Source organism: Octopus bimaculoides, chromosome 22 (genome assembly GCF_046866305.1).
Source record: "Octopus bimaculoides isolate indiv1 chromosome 22, ASM4686630v1, whole genome shotgun sequence".
In the NCBI taxonomy this organism is placed as follows: domain Eukaryota; kingdom Metazoa; phylum Mollusca; class Cephalopoda; order Octopoda; family Octopodidae; genus Octopus; species Octopus bimaculoides.
The window spans coordinates 36603529-36622355 of record NC_142949.1 but is presented as its reverse complement, the minus strand read 5'-3'; the positions used below and the strand labels follow the sequence as shown (position 1 = coordinate 36622355).

The window sequence follows — 18827 nt, the reverse complement described above, 5'->3', positions numbered from 1 at the left end:
TTCTCCATTCCTGGTGGTCCCATGCCAGCCCCTCTGCATCCTCCAGCGTGATGTCAGGCCTCTGGAAATCTTCCACAATCACGTACAACCATCTGGTGCGGAACCTACCACAAGATCTCTTCCAGCCCGCAGCTGCTGTGCCAAACGAGAGTAAAATACAATACACTAATGATTCCACCAGCTGGACACCTTATGCTAGTAATAATAATAATAATGGTTTCAAATTTTACCAGAAGACCTCAAATTTGGGGAAAGGGATTAAGTTGATTACATCGACCCCCTAGTGTGCAACTGGTGTCTATTTAATTGACCCCGAAAGGATGAAAGGCAAAGTCGACCTCGGCGGATTTCGAACGCCAAACCTAATGGCGGACAAAATACCGCCAAGCATTTCTCCCGGCACACTAACGATTCTGCCAGCGCGCCACCTTCATAAAAATAATAATAATAATAATAATAATAATAATAAATTTATTTCTATGAGCAATTGAAATGGAAATGAGTAAAAAGAAGATTGATGAGGAGAAAGATCATCACAATAATGATGATGATGATGTTTTAAATAGACATGAGAGTTAAGGCAAGTAGAGTTAAAAATAATAATAATAATAATAATAATTTTAATAATAATGATGATGATGATGATGAACTATGTGGTTAGCTCTGAAGTTTTTTTTTTGTTTTTTGTTGGCACCCAAAACTTCTGTCTTCAGTTCACATAATGATGATGACGATGACGACAACAATGATAACGGTGTCATCATTTTCATCAAATCGTTCTCCATCCTGCGTGGTGATAAAAGTCTGTGTCATTTTGTGTGAGGTTGGATGGGTATATGGTGGGTGGGTGGAAGGATGAATGGATGGGTGGGAGGGTGGGGGTCTTTTTTTTGATTATTTGTTTTCTTTTTCATTATTTATATATTTATTCTTTTCTCCCCCCCCCCTCCCCCGCATCCTTTCTTTTCCTGCTAAGTGGAATGAACGATCGCAGAAAGTTCCATTAGCAGAGTAACTTATTGCCATAACAACTGTCATCGCTACCATCAACATCACTGCCGCCACCACCACCACCACCATCGCCATCATCATCATCATCATCATCATCATCATCACTATTTCTTGATAGTGACTGTATGTCAGATGGAACATTTTATTTGGCTTAATAATAATAATAATAATAATAATAATAATAACCCTTTCTACAAAAGGCACAAGGCCTGAAATTTGGGGTGAGTGGATAAGTAGATTATCTTGACCCCAGTATTTCATTGGTACCTAATTTGTCGACCCCGAAAGGATGAAAGTCAAAGTCGACCTCAGCGGAATTTGAACTCAGAACGTAGACACGAACGAAATACCGCTAAGCATTTTGCCTGGTGTGCTAACGATTCTGCCAGCTCGCCACTAATAAAAATAATAAAAATGAATCGTCATCGTCATCATCATCATCGTTGTCATCATCAATGTCTGTTGCTGATTATGTCAATATTACAAGGTGGTGGTGGTGGTGTTGGTGGTGGCGGTGATGGTGGTGGAAGGGACATTCCCTGTCTGTGGGTTTGTTTGTTTGTTTGTTTTTCCCCTTTTTTTTTTAATTAACAGTAGTCATCATCATCATCATCTTCTCGACTGTCTGTTGATTGTGCCATAGTCTTCTGTGTCAGCTGCAGTTGTTGTTGCTGTTGCAGCGCATTCTGCACTTGCAGTCGTTGTTGCTGTTCGATCTGCTGTTGTTCCAATCGAGCCTAGAAGACAAACAAAAACAAATAATTATATATATAATTGGTGGTGGTGGTGGTGGTGACGACGATGATAATGGTGGTGGTGATGAATTTAGAAAAAGGTAAAATAAAACATTTTTGAAATAAAAATTTAAAAAAAAGAAGGAAAACCCACTAACTTTGGCAAATAATTCCTGCTGTTGACGTAAAAGTTCTTCTTCTGGAATGCCAAGGTTCTCAAGACGTGAGCTTCCTTTCCGTTTCTTAGCAGCAACTGCCTTGGCTTCCTCTAACACAGCGACAGCATCTTCTTTGTAAGAACTAAATCCAAGACTGTCCAATGCTAAAAAAAAAAACCCACAAGAATTACATAAAAGTCAGTCAGCAAGTTGCATTGATGGGGGAGACCTAAGGATCGACCAAGAATGAGATGGTTGGACAATATCCATAATCTCAGTTGGTCAGTCTTGGGAAACCAACCAGAAAGTGTAATGACTGTTGTTTCTAATGAGTGTCTATGGAGACATCTGACCCTACCAGAGAAAATGGATGGAGGGAGGGATGGAAAAAAAATCAGTAAATCTAGTTAGAAATACACTGTCCAATGCTAAAAAAAAATTCACAAGAAATACATGGTCAGTTGGTCAGAAGTTTACATTTTATCATTCTTCTATTCTTGGACTATTGCCATGATAGGGACTCCTTTGAGAATTTGGATCCTTTCAGTACCAACCTGCCCCGAGACCACTTCTGACTCTATGATACAAACTTCCGGCTTTTTAAAATGGTCTAAAATAAACCATCCCATCAGATACAGTCATGAAACAGCCAAAGTAGAGTCGTACATACCTGCCAGTACATGTTCCGGTGAAATGGTTTTCTTTGTCTGTTTGTTACAGATTTCATTGGCTTCTGACGAGACAAGGTGAATAAATTCCGTACAACAATTGAGTATCAATTCGCGGGAGTCATTCGCTACACGGATATTTGGAACAAGTTCTTTGATCATTTTGTTCAAAGCTGCTCTTGGAATGCTAAGTTCATCATCATCTCGGTTATCTGCCATCATCATGGTTACCACTTCAAATCTGAAAATATTCCACAGTCAATTCACAAATATATTTATTATTGTTATTATTGCTTTTTTACTTTTGTTCTGTTTTTCTGTGGAATTTTCAGTTTCGTCTTTTTAAAATAGCTCTTTTCTTTCATATATTTTTCACCGTCCTAGGCTTGTGTTTTTGGTAAGCACCACCAAGTCCAGTCAGTGGTTAATAATCTCCTCAGTTTAGTTTGGTTTGTACTAAGACACATTCTTCAGTTCCCATTTATGGCTGCCACGGCTGGAATGCTACATAACTGCTTCTGTAAAAGACAACAAGAGATTACCTTTAAATACAGGTAAAGAAGCATGTTCTCATTAATAGCAATCAAAACGATTTAACAAAAGCATTTGTAAATTTTGCACACAAAGGTTTGAGGTTAAGTACAGCTTGTACAACACCACAATGACACTCATTAGCAATACCAAGAAACCAGTAGACAAGTCAAGTGCAAGATATCTGGCTCAGTGGAGCAGAGGTCTTATATATGAACTAGGCTTCTCCTACAGGGGTGCCTTAACAAAGACCGGAGGTCACTCACTTGGACACCAACTTCAGTATTTGTATGTCCCAGTACACACACACAAAATTTAACGAAAACACAGCAGGAAAAAACTTTTTACAAAAACAACAGAATATTCGTAGCTAATTCCTCATAAGCCAACGTCCAAGATCCTTCAATTTCACACACACACGTCCCAAATGCCAATAAGAGAGTCTCAGGTCAAGAGTTAGATAATCCATATGTTGAGAATGAGATGAAATTAAGAAATATACCAGAGAGGGGGGAGACAGACTTGTGGGCAAAACAAATTAGGCAAAGCATGACCAGCATCATGAATGTTGCTTAGTGCCCCTGATCAGCCCCTAATCAACTGACCGTCCCGATTTATATTTTTTTAAAGTATTATATATACACCAGGCTGCATTTTCTAATCTGCCATGGTTCTTCCTGTTTAAGGCGAGTATGGCTTTTGAAGTGACTGCTATTTCTAGCAAATCGAATGACCAAGTAGAGGCATTATTGATGGTTTGCAGGAAAGGATGTATGGAAATTGTTTTGAAGCTGTTGACAGCGACATGTCCAGTCGAGTTTTATCATTTGTAGTGTACGTGTTGTTGTTATCGTAACCCAAAGTCAACCGCGATCCAGTAGACCTGTAACCAAAGACATCCCAGCCATGACCAACGCATCTTTTATTTCAGATTTATTTCGAGAACTACATAACCCAATGTATTCTTTGCTTTTGTTTTCATTTTTTAATGACGGCATAGTGTAACTTAACAGAGACTTGACTGCCACTTCTCGTAGGTCAAGCGACCACGGAGAGGTGACACATGCATGCGTGGCTTTGATCGGTATATGGGGCTGAATGGTCATCGATAAACAAGCAGTGTGTGTTATTGTGGTTACTTAGTCCCAGGACAACCTAGATCCAAACAGATCAACGAACGCCAATGATGACCATCCCGTTCTATTTGCCCACGTTTCTCCTATTTAAGACGAAAGCGTTTCAAAGAAGTCATCGGGAATGTCGTTCGTTGGTCTGATGGCGAAAGAAAAGGGGGAAATTTGAGGGAGTTTTGCTGCTATTTCTAGCAAATCAGACGACTGAGCAAAACTGCCTACGTGTGTGTGTGTATGTTTCATGTATTATAATTGTTACTGAAGTGTGTCGTATGGGAACGAACATGTGAAAACCGTAAATACCACATTTATGTGTGTACCTGTATTAGTCTATAATGGCGTGTGCGAGTACAAATGTATGTGTGGGCGTGTTAGTGTGTGCGTGTGTGTATTTATACCCATGTACATGCTTGTGTGTGTTAGCATATATAGTCACTCATGTTACGTATAAATATGAGCGCGTGTTTTAACATATAGAATCATGCGTATGGATCGTTTAAGCTGGGTCTGTCCCGATCCAGCTTTATTGATAACAAAGGCGTTGCAATCACGAGAGAGATGTCTTTTATGCAGACACATCTAGGGTTTATTGATCCAATATTTCCATGCCATTTGGGGGGGGGGGGTTACAGTGAAAAGGGATGTAATTTGAGGAAGATCGATCTCTTGCTTCTAACAAGTGAGCGAGCATATTGTAACCAAGCAAACTATAAAGTGTGCATTATATATCTTATTAAATTATATATATATATATATATTATTTCAAATTTAGGCACGAGGCTAACAGTTCTAGAGGAGGGTCAAGTCGATTACATCGACACCAGTGCATGTCTGGTACTTTGTTTTATCGACCCCGACGGGATGAAAATCTAAATCGACATCGGTGGAATTCGAACTCGGAACGTAATGAGTGTTGTGTGTGTGTGTGAGAGAGAGAGAGAGGGCGGAAGAGAGTTAGTCTTTTACCGAAACAGTAAGTTTTCACTAAAACTCAAAAAAAAAGCAAGTCTGTAAATATAGAAATTATATAGAAAATACAAAATCCATACCAAAATAAATTTGATAGTAATTCTAACAGCAATAGAGAGGTATTCCAAAGAAAATATATAAATATATATACGAAAGCAACATGAAACAGAGGAGGAAAATAAAGGAGGGCCGAAAATAATGAATATTCCTGTAGACTTTGTGTTGTTAACGAAGAATCCGAAAAGACACCGGTCACCAAATTAGGATTTAAAAGAGATCTCAATAATATATATATATATATATATATATATATATATATATATATATATATATATATATACACATATGTATATATATGTGTGTGTGTGTGTGTTTGTATGTATGTATATATGTATATTCAATCATACACTTATTTGTATATGTATATATATGTGTGAGTGTGTATATTTTTAGTTTGATAGATAGATATATATATATATATATATAAATGTTATATACACCTCTTCGCTGTGATATTGTTTATATTCCAAGAGTCCGGGAAAAGAGCGAGGCACGCATGCGCAATACGACGAAACGGTGATCGTTGAGTGTAATACGCATGCTCCACTCTTGGAGGAAGTTCTTATGGAAGATACACACACTCTCTCTCCCCCCCCCCTCTCTCCCTCTCTCTCTCAGTATGTGTATATGTATATATATACATGTGTGTGTGTGTGTGTATATATATATATATATATATATATATATATATATATATATATATATATATATATATATATATCTTTTTATCAAATGATTGAGATTATCTGACTAAAGCTGTTGTCAGCTTATCATATTTGCCTAACGGAAGTCGCTAGAAATTCCACTCTACTATTTTTTAGAAGTGAAACACATTGAATACGTTCCTGAAATAAAATTTAAAAATTTTTTAAACATCCGGATGGATCATATCCTGAATATCTTTGGGTAAGCACAGGTCTACTTTTGCGTTTAGTTCCAAGATTGGATTTGTGGTTCCAACAATATTTTTTTTTTTTGGTTGGGTGGGGTGGAATTACACAGTGAGAGAGAGGTACTGCTTGGAGTTTATGGCAAGTTATTGACACAGCAACATGTTGCGTGTCTAACCTAAGTAGGAACAATTGTCCCACATCATTTCGTTCAGTCATTAGGTGGGAATTTTAGTGTAACAGTCAAACTAGCTTAGTGTATCACCAGATGGAGGTACAGCCCAGCTAACTGTGTACAGGTACCATTTTGGTATACAAGCCACCTTGCCGTATATAGGTTATCAGAGTGAGGCACAGTCCACCTGGCTGTATGTAGGTACCACAGTGAAGTATTGTTCACCTAGCAGTATTTGGGTACCAGACTGAAGTAGATTGTAGCAGTAATTCGAAACTGAATCTCTGGATAGGCAGTCAGACATCATGAATAAATCACTATAGTTTCACATGACTGGTCCATTAACCAACTAATCAGTTTAGAATTTGAATTCCAGTCCCCTCTAAAAACCGTTTGGCATGCATTTTTACTAGCCAGATGACCCAGGAAAACAGCAAAGATAAATGATGCAGATAGATGAGAGGAACTTCCATTGCCACAGATATATACCAATAGTTCCCAGTTGTGTTAGGCAAGCTGCATGTTGTATCAATAGCTTGCCATAAACTCTTAGCAGTAGTTCTCTCCAACTATGTAATTATTTCTGTTGTGATTTGTAAAAGACCAACTCTGTCTTTATGTGCAATAAGAAAACTTGTGTTAAATGTTCATGGGTGTTGTTTGGTTACTTCTTCATCGCAGCCCAAGAAACAGGATCAGGGTTCAGTTCTGCTGCGTGGCACTTTGGGCAAGTATCTTTTACTTGTTTCAGTCATTTGGCAGGAGTATCGCCTTTAGTTGGACAAATCAACCTCAGGACTTATTCTTTGTAAGCCTAGTATTTATTCTATCGATCTCTTTTGCCGAACTACGTTACAGAGATATAAACACACCAACATCGGTTGTCAAGTGATGGTGGGGAACAAACACAGATATGCATATATATATATATATATATCATCATCATCGTTTAACGTCCGCTTTCCATGCTAGCATGGGTTGGACGATTTGACAGGACTGGTGAAACCGGATGGCAACACCAGGCTCCAGTCTAATTTGGCAGAGTTTCTACAGCTGGATGCCCTTCCTAACGCCAACCACTCAGAGAGTGTTGTGGGTGCTTTTACGTGTCACCCGCACGAAAACGGCCACGCTCGAAATGGTGTCTTTTATGTGCCACCCGCACAAGCCAGTCCAGGGGCACTGGCAACGATCTCGCTCGAAAATCCTACGGGAGCCAGTCAGGCGGTACTGGCAACGGCCACGCTCAAAATGGTGCATCTCATGTGCCACCCGCACAAGAACCAGTCCAGGGGCACTGGCAACGATCTTACTTGGCTTGCCGGGTCTTCTCACGCACAGCACATTTCCAAAGGTCTCGGTCAGTAGTCATCGCCTCGGTGAGGCCCAATGTACGAAGATCTTGCCTCACCACCCCAGCCCAGGTCTTCCTGGGCCTACCTCTTCCACGGGTTCCCTCAACTGTTAGGGTGTGGCACTTTTTCACGCAGCTATCCTCATCCATTCTCACCACATGTCCATACCAGCGCAATCGTCTCTCTTGCACACCACAACTGATGCTTCTAATGTTCAGCTTTTCTCTCAAGATACTTACACTCTGACGGGTATTCACATTGACATTACACATCCAACGGAGCATACTGGCTTCATTCCTTGCGAGCTTACGTATGTCCTCAGCAGTTACAGCCCATGTTTCACTGCCATGTAGCATGGCTGTTCGTACGCATGCGTCATACAGTCTGCCTTTTACTCTGAGTGAGAGTCCCTTTGTCGCCAGCAGGGGTAAGAACTCTCTAAACTTTGCCCAGGCTATTCTTATTCTAGCAGCTACAGTTTCAGCGCACCCACCCCCACTACTAACTTGGTCGCCCAGATAGCGGAAGCTATCGACTACCTCTAGTTTTTCACCCTGGAATGAGATAGAAGTTGTTTCCTGTTTGTTTACAGTCTTTATTGCACCTGAAAATCTGCCACAAACAAAAACTAACTTGCTAGTTAACCTGCCTTTGATGTTGCTGCACCTCTTATGTGTCCATAGCTTGCACCGGGTACATCTTATAGAGTTACTACCTACTCCTTTTCTACATACTGAGCAGGGCCATCTACCTGAAGGGGTTTGTGTTTTATCTACCTTCCTACTTATTAGGATTTTGGTTTTAGCTAGGTTGACTCTATATATATATATATATGATGGGCTTCTTTCAGTTCCCTTCTACCAAATCCACCCACAAGGCTTTGGTCGGCCCAAGGTTATAGTAGAAGATACTTGCTCATGGTACCACAGAGTGGGACTGAACCCAGAACAATGTGATTGGGAATAAGCTTCTTACCACACAGCCATGCCTATTTATGTGTGTGTGTCTTTGTGTCTGTGTTTGTCCCCTCCCCGCCCCCACCGCCAACGAATAGAACTAGTACTAGACTTACAAAGACTAAGTCCTGGGGTCGATTTCTTCGACTAAAACTATTTAAGGTAGTGCACCAGCATGGCCGCAGTCAAATGACTGAAACAAGTCAAAGAACATTTTTTGGTTCTTATTTACATTATTTAAGCAGAGTAAACCAAATTATCTTTCTTCTCATTTGTCAGTATTTTATCTAAGTTAATAAGTCAATCGGTGACTAATCTGTCCTTAATTAGAAAGTCATAGAACGCTACAGATATTTGTTTCTTTATCACCCTATTGCTCACGGGGCGCGGGGCTAAATATAGAGGGGTCAAACAATGACAGACAAAGGGATTAAGTCGATTACACCAACCCCAGTGTGTAACTGGTACTTATTTAATTGACCCTGAAAGGATAAAAGGCAAGGTCGACTTTGAACTCAGAACATAACGGCAGGCAATATACCGCTAAGCATTCCACCCGGTGTGCTAATGATTCTGCCAGCTCACCACCCGACAGATATTGACCAATTTTGCCCAGTCTGTGCTTCCATGTGTTTTTTTTTTTTATCTTTCTTCTGCCAGACATTAGACCATGACCACGCTGGAGCAGTGCCTCGAAGAATTTTTACTCCAACGAATCAAACCCACTATCTAATTACTCTTTTACTTGTTTCAGTTATTTGACTGTAGCCATGCTGGAGCACTGCCTTTAGTCGAGCAAATCGACCCCAGGACTTATTCTTTGTAAGCCTAGTACTTATTTTATTGGTCTCTTTTGCCAAACCGCTAAGTTACGGGGACCTAAACACATCAGCATCGGTTGTCAAGAGATGTTGGGGGGACAAACACAAACACACAAAATACACACACACACACACACACACACACACACATATATATATATATATATATATATATATATATACGACGGGCTTCTTTCAGCTTCCGTCTACCAAATCCGCTCACAAGGTTTTGGTCGGCCCGAGGCTAAAGTAGAAGACACTTGCCCAAAGTGCCACGCAGTGGGACTGAACCCGGAACTATGTGGTTGGTAAGCAAGCTACTTACCACACAGCCACTCCTGCGCCTATTTTTTTCTGTTTGTTTGTTTTAAACCTGATATTTATTTTGTTGGACTCTTTTGGCCTAAGTTACAGGGACATAAACACACCAACACAGACACAATCATATGCACACACACACATGCGCACGCACACACACACACACGCACATATATGTATATATATACGCAAAGGGCTTCATTCAGTTTCTATTTACCGGATCCATTTACAAGGCTTTGGTCAGCCTGGGGCTATACCAGAAGACATCTGTGTTTGATGCAACACAGCGGCAGTGGTCTTTAGTCACCAATTCTACAGGCAAAGAACGTCTAAGACAGCATTAACCAATGTGCTTGCCTATTTTCCTAAGATTGCAGGCTGTGAACACTACCCCACAAAAAACACATATTGTCTACAGCAATAGCCTACAACAGGATGAAAAGTGCCGCCCGGCCCGGACCGCCTCTACCCCCACCAGCTACGCTAGCGCCTGTGAATTCGTGTAAGATTTTGTTGTTATTTCTAGTATTTCAAGTGACTACCTAAAAGCTTCCTTATCAACTTATTCATATATTTACTTTCTACTTGTTGTGGTGGCGGCGGCGATGGTGGTGCTTAGTTGCCAATTACTACATTGTAACTTTAATAGTCCTCATCCCGCGTATTTGCTGTCGTTAATAACTTCCTGCTCACTCAGTGTTTTAGTTTTAATTATTATGTCCCGTAATTCACTTCACAACAACCACTCAACCAACAGATGGAGCAGTTTTTCCAGTTCCTGGAATTGTAGTTTTCTCAAATCAGGACATATTGTATTTGTGTTTTTGTTCAGCTAGAAATATGATCGTTCATTTGTCCTCCGCGAAACACTCGCACGATTTAATCGTTCCAATCGATAAAAGATGTAATGTTCTTTTCTCTACCAATATCGAAGAGTTTGATCATATAATTTGGTGGAAGGGTCTTTTAATTCGAGAAATTTTCATATGCTGTCATACGTTTACCGTCCAAGTGAGGAAGAATACAGAACGATCGCTTTTGGATGATACTATCGACGGACTTACTTTTAAAAGAACTTTGAGACGTCAGTCTGTGGAACATGCAGGACAACAACAGCAGCAAAAAGATAAAGAAGATGATGGTGTATTATATACGACAGATACACTTTTAACTCGGGAGCAGATTGAGGAAACTGGAGCCATTCTTTTCAAGCATTCACGTAAGAAGATATCGAATGTAGTTCTTGGAATGTACGTAATGAAATTGCTTTACTGTTATATTCTACCTCGTTTGTTAATAACTCTAGAAGACCTTCCATTTCTAAAAGCGCTGCAACAACTCATAAATAAGGAATATTTTGTCATTCAAAAAGAAATTATGGATAATGATTGTAAAATTTTGCAAACGACAAACGAACTTGCTAAAAAACGAGAGATATTGTGTTCTTTCACCGAACCTCATCAAGACAATTTCTTTGGTGCTATTGGCAAACCGTTTCTAGAGACCCTTCGTTCACATTTTATTAACGATTTATCTTACTTGGAAGAACACTATATGGCATCACAAATGCAAATAAAGGAGTCGAAAAACAATTCGGATAAAAGAAATACCTTGTATTTTGAACAAATGGAAAGTCAAAGAATTGTTGAACGAACACAGAGATGGAAAAAAATATTAACAAAAATCAACCACAGACTCAGAGAACCCCTGAAACAGTCTAGAAGGAAAAGTGTAAAGTTGGAAAATAATGTACTAGAACTTTATGATTATTCAAAAATTTTCCAAGATGTTAAAGAGTGCAAAATGAAAATGAAAATGGATTGCTTTTACAAAATTAAAATTCTTGCTATTGGCGAATTGATTAAAACATCTATTTACGAAGTTGAAACATTTTGCGAATCTTTGGGGACCAGTAATAAGAGGAATACTATTTCCAGCTTTTTGGTAACTTACGATCATGATGTATCTTCACATTGGCAAACATGCGAAGAGAAAATTCTTATTGTTTTAACAAACCATAATGAAATTCGACAGAAGCATTTAGACTTTATTAGCGAAATAAACGGAAAGGTTTCTCTTTCCCTGTCGGACGATACTATCTTCAGATTAGCAGACACTGATCGGTTCGATGTAAAAAGTTGTGATATTGTTGGCCAAGCTGAAAATCTAACTGGAAGATTTGGTCCCGGAGAAGAAAATAATTTCCCTCAACCGTTCAGTGAAATTACAGAGTTGACATTTATGCAACTCAAAGAGAGGATTTCCGAACATGTCTATCAAATGCACGAGGAATTAATAACAATTTCAGAACTTGAAAAGAGCGAACAAAAAATGATATTTGTTATTTACGAAGATCTGTTATTTAACGAAATCATGGATGATTTATACAAGCTGTCCAAGATTGCTTGTAAGTCTTATTGCAGGTGCATTTGGGAAAAAGTGAGTACTTTGCCTTTTAGCAGTTTGCCTATAAGCGAAGTATTTACAAAAATTGAAAAACGAATGTCGCGGGCAAGTCGTTTTACCAGAAGCAAAAGTATATTCAATTTTCAAAACTCTTTCCCGTCTCTTAGTTTTGAATCTGCTTTGAAATCTAAGTCGATATCATCTCTGTATAAAGTAGCCGACATAGATGAACAATGTCAAATGCTTCAGACACTTGATTTAGAAACGAAACCAACATCGAAAAGAAACAGTTCCGTTTACATTAGACGTGACACAGTAACCCTTGAAGAATTCTGCGAACACTTCAAACCGGCCTTGATGAATATCAAGGAAATTTTAAAATCGCCCACCATCCTGTCAAAGCTTCACGCCATTCAACTGTCAATAAAATGTATATCTAATTGCATCCTTGATAACCAGAAAAGGCCCGCCACGGCTGACGATATAATTACTTCTTTGTGTGGATTACTTAAGTCACTCAATAAAGAACAGTTCCAGACATTGTGCTATCAGTTGGCGTTGGTGGACATTTTTATTCCACAGTCACATCGGATTGGACCCTATGGTAACTCACTAATTCACTTTAACTGTTCATTACAGGCTCTCTATATTGAGAGTTGTAACGAAATTAGGCACCATGCCCAGTTTTAATGAATTAACCATATTTTGAATCGAATCTTCATATGTATTCTTTACATTAAATAACATCATTCACACACTCCCATGTTCAGTGTGTGTGTGTGTGTGTGTGTGTGAACGTCTCATTGATTTATAAACTATCGAAATATTGGAGAGAACGTAAAATAATTCTTCTTTTGGAACAGTGAATCTCGAAGCACATGAATCTATAAACAATGGCATGTCAATGTTGGGTTGAAAAAACCCTTTTGGACTGAAAAATATTTACATTATATTATTTATAACATAAGTGCTTCGGTATCCTCTATTCCAAAAAAGATTACGTATGTACCGTATTTTAACGTGTATAAGGAACCCTTATTTTGTCAGAAATTAGGTTAAAAAATATATGGGAGTTTCTTATACATGAATAGTATTATGATCCCTTACAAAACCTTTTTTTCCAAATTTTAAGCCTCAGAAATTGGTGAGTTCCTTATACACATTAAAATACGATATGTATGGCGTCAAACACTGCCGTACTTATAATTATAATTTTGGAAAATGCTTGTTTATAAACTAAATATAAAGAAATCTATTCAAAACAAGAAAGTGTTGTATCGCTGTTGGTATTTTGAATATAAAATCACGCAAGCTTCACGTTTCTTATATGCGTTTGTGTGTCTGTGTGTGTATTTATATATATATATATATGTATATATAGTGCATTTACATACGTGTATGTATGTACTGTTTCTGTCAGCACGTATATTTATTACCCTAATGTACATATTCGCCCGTCACATATTTCATATGTACATACATGCAACATTATTCATTCACATACACATACACACACGTCATGCACACACCGGATGAGTGAGGGTGATTGTCAATCAATACAGCAGCATGAAATCTACTTGACTGTCCAATTACAACCCACGCACACACACACACACACATATATGTTAAATAATGAGACACTCACTCACTCACTCACGCATGCCCGCACGCACACATTGCGCTTGAAACAAACGTAAGGTGTGGCTGTGCGATAAGTAGCTTGCTTCCCAACCACATGGCTCCGGTTTCAGTCCCACTGCGTGGCACCTTGGGCAAGTGTCTTCTACTATACTCTCGGGCCGACCAAAGCTTTGTGAGTACATTTCGTAGACGGAAACTGAACGAAGCTCGTCGTATATATATAAGCATATATAGTTATATTCATATATATGCGTGTATGCATGTATATATATATATATATATATATATATATATATATATATATATATATATATATATATATATATATATATATATATATATATATATATATGTGTGTGTGTGTGTGTGTGTGTGTGTCTGTATTTCTCCCCATCACCACTTAACCGGTGTTGGTGTGTTTACGTCCCTGTAGCTTAGCAGTTCGGCCAAAGACACCGATAGAATAAGTACTAGGCTTAACAAATATGTCCTGGGGTCGATTTCTTTGATTAAAACCCTTTAAAGCGATGTTTCAGCACGACACAACAAAGTATATATACATTTACATATATGGTTCAAATTTACAGAAAACGAAAGGCGAAAACAGGTGTAGGAACGACAAGCAGGTGTATTAGTTTAACGCTCTGGAAGAATGGAAAAGTCTTTTACATTTCGAGTCTACGCTATCAGCAGAAAGGAGAAAAAAGTCACCTCAACTCATTTTTTCAAATATGTATGTATGTATATATGTATAAACTATTTTATTGAAGCCGAGAAAAGACTGTCTAATGAACGGTTAGATGAAAACCCGAGTAACAATTTGTAAAGTTTTTTGTGACTTGTTTTTTTACTTCAATAAAAACTATTTTATTCTACCTTTGGTATTCGAGTACTAATTTTCTCCACTTCGTTTTGCATCTGTTCTTAGTTCTGTGTGCGTGTGTGTATAATGGACCCGGAAGTTGTTCGCAAACAGCAGCAGTAATTTTCTTCAGCTGAATGCACGTCATTGATTGGTTAAAATTACCCAATTACGACAACTTTAACACGAAATAACTTCTAAAATACGAAATTTTGTCAAAAACGTTAAGAGTAAACCCTGTTCTATGTGGCACATTCTACCAGTATCCAAAGTTTCAAAGTGTTTAATTAAAAAATCTGGCCGTCAGATTGAATAGATCCATGATATATGTTGGAGTTGGCAGTTAGCAATTGTAACGTGTGTTCCTGTTGCAGATGTACAAGATGAACGAAGAGCATTGATCGAAGTTGTAAAGAAATATTTATTTACCGCTACTTAATATAATGCCATGCCGAAAAAAAAACACCTGGACGTCAAATTGAATAGATTCTATATCATAACAAACGTTACATGTGTGTGTGTTATTAAAATACAATAATATTTTTATCCAGCAAAATAAAGCATCGTATAGGTAGAATTATAAATATGAAGTAGTGGTACACGAAATACCATTGTTTGCTGGAAATAGCAGTCGATAACCGTTCGGCGCTAGGTAAAGCTTCACTGGATGTATAGAGGCAAAGATGTATTTTGGTTGTCCATTGCTCTAGCGTTCTGCCTAAAGGTAGGACAAATTTATTTTATATTCGCCGCCCGCACACATCTCTGCCTCTATACATTCAGTGAAACTTTACCTAGCGCCGAACGGTTATCGACTGCTATTTCCAGCAAATAATGATACTTCATGTACCACTACTTCATATGTATGTATTAATAATGATAAGGAGAACGGAGATTTTCCTCGTCTGTAATTTTATTAAACAGTTATTTGCAGCATTCTTTTCTGGACCTACGCGCGTTTTAACTGCATCGACTATACTCAGTTAAATATACATCTTTGTGTCAGCGACGGTACCGTTTCATCGAGGTCCTAAATTACAGCCGTTTCTCGAAACTGAAGGAATGAGCTGCATGAATAAAGTGTTTTTGGGGAAGTACTGGTGTTACTATATATATTTTCATAGTATCATTGGCCTAGCGTTCACTTCTACCAAGCATGAAATTATTGTGTATAGTGCTCAGGTGCACTACAGTGTATCAAAGGTGCGTGTAAAGTACAGTACATAGAATTATGTACATAAGTTGATTTGATTTATATATATGTAGCGAAGCTTCTCTCTCAGGTTAGTCTCATAAACCGGCCTTCCCCAGTAAAAATACACACTGCTCAACATCTTAGAGTGTGCTTCTGCACCAGATTTATGTTTTCTACAAACGATATATATATATATATATACACACACACACACACACGTACATATATATACACACATTGGAATTCCAGATGTGTATGAAGTGACAGGAGTATGCGTACTGTGTGCTGACATCAGTAACTGTGGATGAGCTTTGCCCGAATTTTATTCAACTTTGTGTGTGTGTGTGTGTGTGTGTGTGTGTGTGTGATCTAACGAACACTGAACAAAGTCGAACGAAAGAAAGAATTTTCATCGGTAAATAGTCCTCCTCCTTTCTTCTATCCACCAAACAACCGGTGCCCAGGTAAAAAGTAACAAACTTATGAATCACGAAGCTTCGCAGATTTTCTTCAAAAAGAAGTCAAATTTGTTTCAAATCAAGAGGCATAATTGTAGATTACAAATGATAACACTTGAGTTATTTCCCTTCACACGTAATTGGGAAGGCCTTTTACTTTTTTTTTTTTTCTTTTACAACAAATTTCTGTATAATTGGAATCTACACCATCTGAATCATATTTGTAGAAAATTTCATTAAAAAATACCTTTTCGGTAAGTTATAAGGAAATAACGTTCTAGGAAGGAAAGGAAAAAATACATTCCATGAATTTTCTTCAGGCTGTAACTATTTCCATCTTTAATGAAATGTCTCACTTCGTAAAATATTTAATAAGTCACAGGCAATACTATACTGACGATTTCTAAAATGAACGAAATAGTACTATACAAAGTTACCACAGACTAGAAAAGTTATGAACTTTATAAGTAAACGAATGAATGTGAAATCTCTGCGACTTTTTCCTTATAATTCCTTAAGATGTAGAAATGATTATCTCCCTTGTAATAACTGCGATCAATAGTGTGACGTAAGAGAAGTTTATACACACACACATGCACTTACATAGAGACTTTCATACACACACAAACACACATTCAAACACACACATATACACTAACCCTCTCAAACGCACGCGCATTCACACTGAAAGAGCATGTACACACACAGGAAGAAATAATTGAAGGAGTGGCGGGGAGGTGGGTGAGCCAAACTGAACAGATCTGTGAATTAAAATGTCAAGCAACGAATTTGGAGATTGTTTGGTTGTTTTAAACATGAGGAAGATGTTAGATGAATTGTTATTATAGATGACGGTGGTACCTACATAGAAGGTACGTCACAATGGTACCTCAGAGTGGTGTGAGGAAGGGGGAAGAAGAGAAGGAGGAGGGGGGAAGAAGAGAAGGAGGGGGAAGAAGAGAAGGAGGAGGAGGTGAAAGGGGAGGAAGAGAATAGAAAGATAAAGAAAGCGGGAGGAGAAAGATGAGATAAAGGGGAGGATATAAAAAAAAGTAGGAGGTGAAAGATGAGGAAGAGGAGAGGACAGTGGCAAACAACGAACAGGAGAGGAGGAAGAAAAAAAAGAAGAGAAAGAAGGAAACGATGAAAAAACGAGGGAGGGCGAAGAAGAAAAAGAAGAAGAAAAAGAAGAAGAAGGAGGAGAAGAAGAAGAAGAAGAAGAAGGAGGAGGAGAAGAAGAAGAAGAAGAAGAAGGAGGAGGAGGAGAAGAAGAAGAAGAAGAAGAAGAAGGAGGAGGAGAAGAAGAAGAAGAAGAAGAAGGAGGAGGAGGAGAAGTTGATGAATTTAGAAAATGTCAAAGCAATAATAAAAAGCAAGATTATGTTAAACAGTGGTGGGCAGCGGACTGTCTTGGGTAGTCAGGGGTGAAATAGAGTCTATTTATAGACTTGTCGGTCAGACGTCTGTTGGGTGAAAAATAATCGTTTTATTTTAATATCTTTTTTTTTTTTCACGCATTAGACTGTGGCCATGCTGGGGCACCACCTTGAAGAATTTAGTCGAACAGATCGACCCCCCCCCCACACACACACATACATACATACATCCAGGACTTCTTATGGATTTTTAAGTCAGATATCTCTTTTTGTCGAACCGCTAAGTTATTAGGACATAAACAAACTAACACTGGTTGCCAAGCGTTGGTGGGGAACAAAGACAGATACCAACAGATAAATAGCTATACATACATACATATATATATATATATATATATATATATATATATATATATATATATATATATATATATATATATATATATATATATATATATATAGTTTTTATCCATTTAAAAGACGGAAAGAAAACGAAAATTAGTACGTTAATTGTTTAATAGTGAAGACGACCAATTTGTTGTTAATAATAAACAATTATTAAATTCTTAATCTCTGTTTTTTCTTCTTTTAAATGGATATAAACTATATGCATTATTTATACCAATTATTTTAAGGAAATTCATTCCCCAAAAATACTAGGTATTGAACCAGTATTTCCTTGGATGAAACCATCTCTTCAATAGGTTAACATATCCTCTAATTATATATATATATATATATACTACCTTAAAAGCCGCCCTATCGTAGGGCTCTTCATTGGGGCTTGAGCCCAATAATGACACTTCGTGCATTGAGTGCATCTTAAATTTTATTAAACTTCACTGATATTTTTCAAGCAATGAACAATTTTCGTCAGAACAATGATAAAATTTGTGGACTTGGAACTTATTGCAAAGTTTCATGATAAACAACATTTTTTTGTCTTCCCATTCGGGGGTTCAGGACAATTTTTTTTCTGTCGAACCCCCCCCCCTCTCTCTCTCTCTTTCTTTCTGTAGATTGTTTTCATCCGTCACCATCACCAGTATAACCACCATCGTCACACAACCGACATACCATTCAGACTTTTGACGCCACCACCATCAACAC

The 18827-nt window shown here is 38.1% G+C and overlaps 2 protein-coding genes across 2 annotated transcripts; one reads left to right on the top strand and one right to left on the bottom strand.

Moving 5' to 3' along the window:
* Window positions 1-454: 454 nt before the first annotated feature.
* Window positions 455-5841, bottom strand: LOC106870325 (protein Dr1). The gene is made up of 4 exons (XM_014916350.3): window positions 5705-5841; window positions 2574-3089; window positions 1904-2067; window positions 455-1748 (listed from the first exon to the last, which is right to left on the bottom strand). The coding sequence occupies exons 2-4, from the start codon at window positions 2794-2796 to the stop codon at window positions 1599-1601; spliced, it is 537 nt and encodes a 178-aa protein (XP_014771836.1). The 5' UTR covers window positions 2797-3089; window positions 5705-5841; the 3' UTR covers window positions 455-1598.
* A 3775-nt stretch (window positions 5842-9616) lies between these two features.
* On the top strand, window positions 9617-14701 carry LOC149131446 (uncharacterized). Its single transcript, XM_089339630.1, has one exon. It carries the CDS (start codon window positions 10620-10622, stop codon window positions 12873-12875), a length of 2256 nt encoding a protein of 751 aa, XP_089195756.1. The 5' UTR covers window positions 9617-10619; the 3' UTR covers window positions 12876-14701.
* The last annotated feature ends 4126 nt before the right edge of the window (window positions 14702-18827 follow it).

What these genes read in the sequence shown, in the direction of transcription:
- LOC149131446 (XM_089339630.1), top strand. Translation starts at nt 10,620, where the DNA reads ATGATCGTTCATTTGTCCTCCGCGAAACACTCGCACGATTTAATCGTT.
- LOC106870325 (XM_014916350.3), bottom strand. Translation starts at nt 2,796, where the DNA reads ATGATGATGGCAGATAACCGAGATGATGATGAACTTAGCATTCCAAGA. An exon ending in ACCGGAACATGTACTGGCAG is followed by an intron (nt 2,068 to 2,573) that starts GTATGTACGACT and finishes TTTTTTTTTTAG; the next exon opens with CATTGGACAGTCTTGGATTT. An exon ending in AGCAGGAATTATTTGCCAAA is followed by an intron (nt 1,749 to 1,903) that starts GTTAGTGGGTTT and finishes TTTGTCTTCTAG; the next exon opens with GCTCGATTGGAACAACAGCA.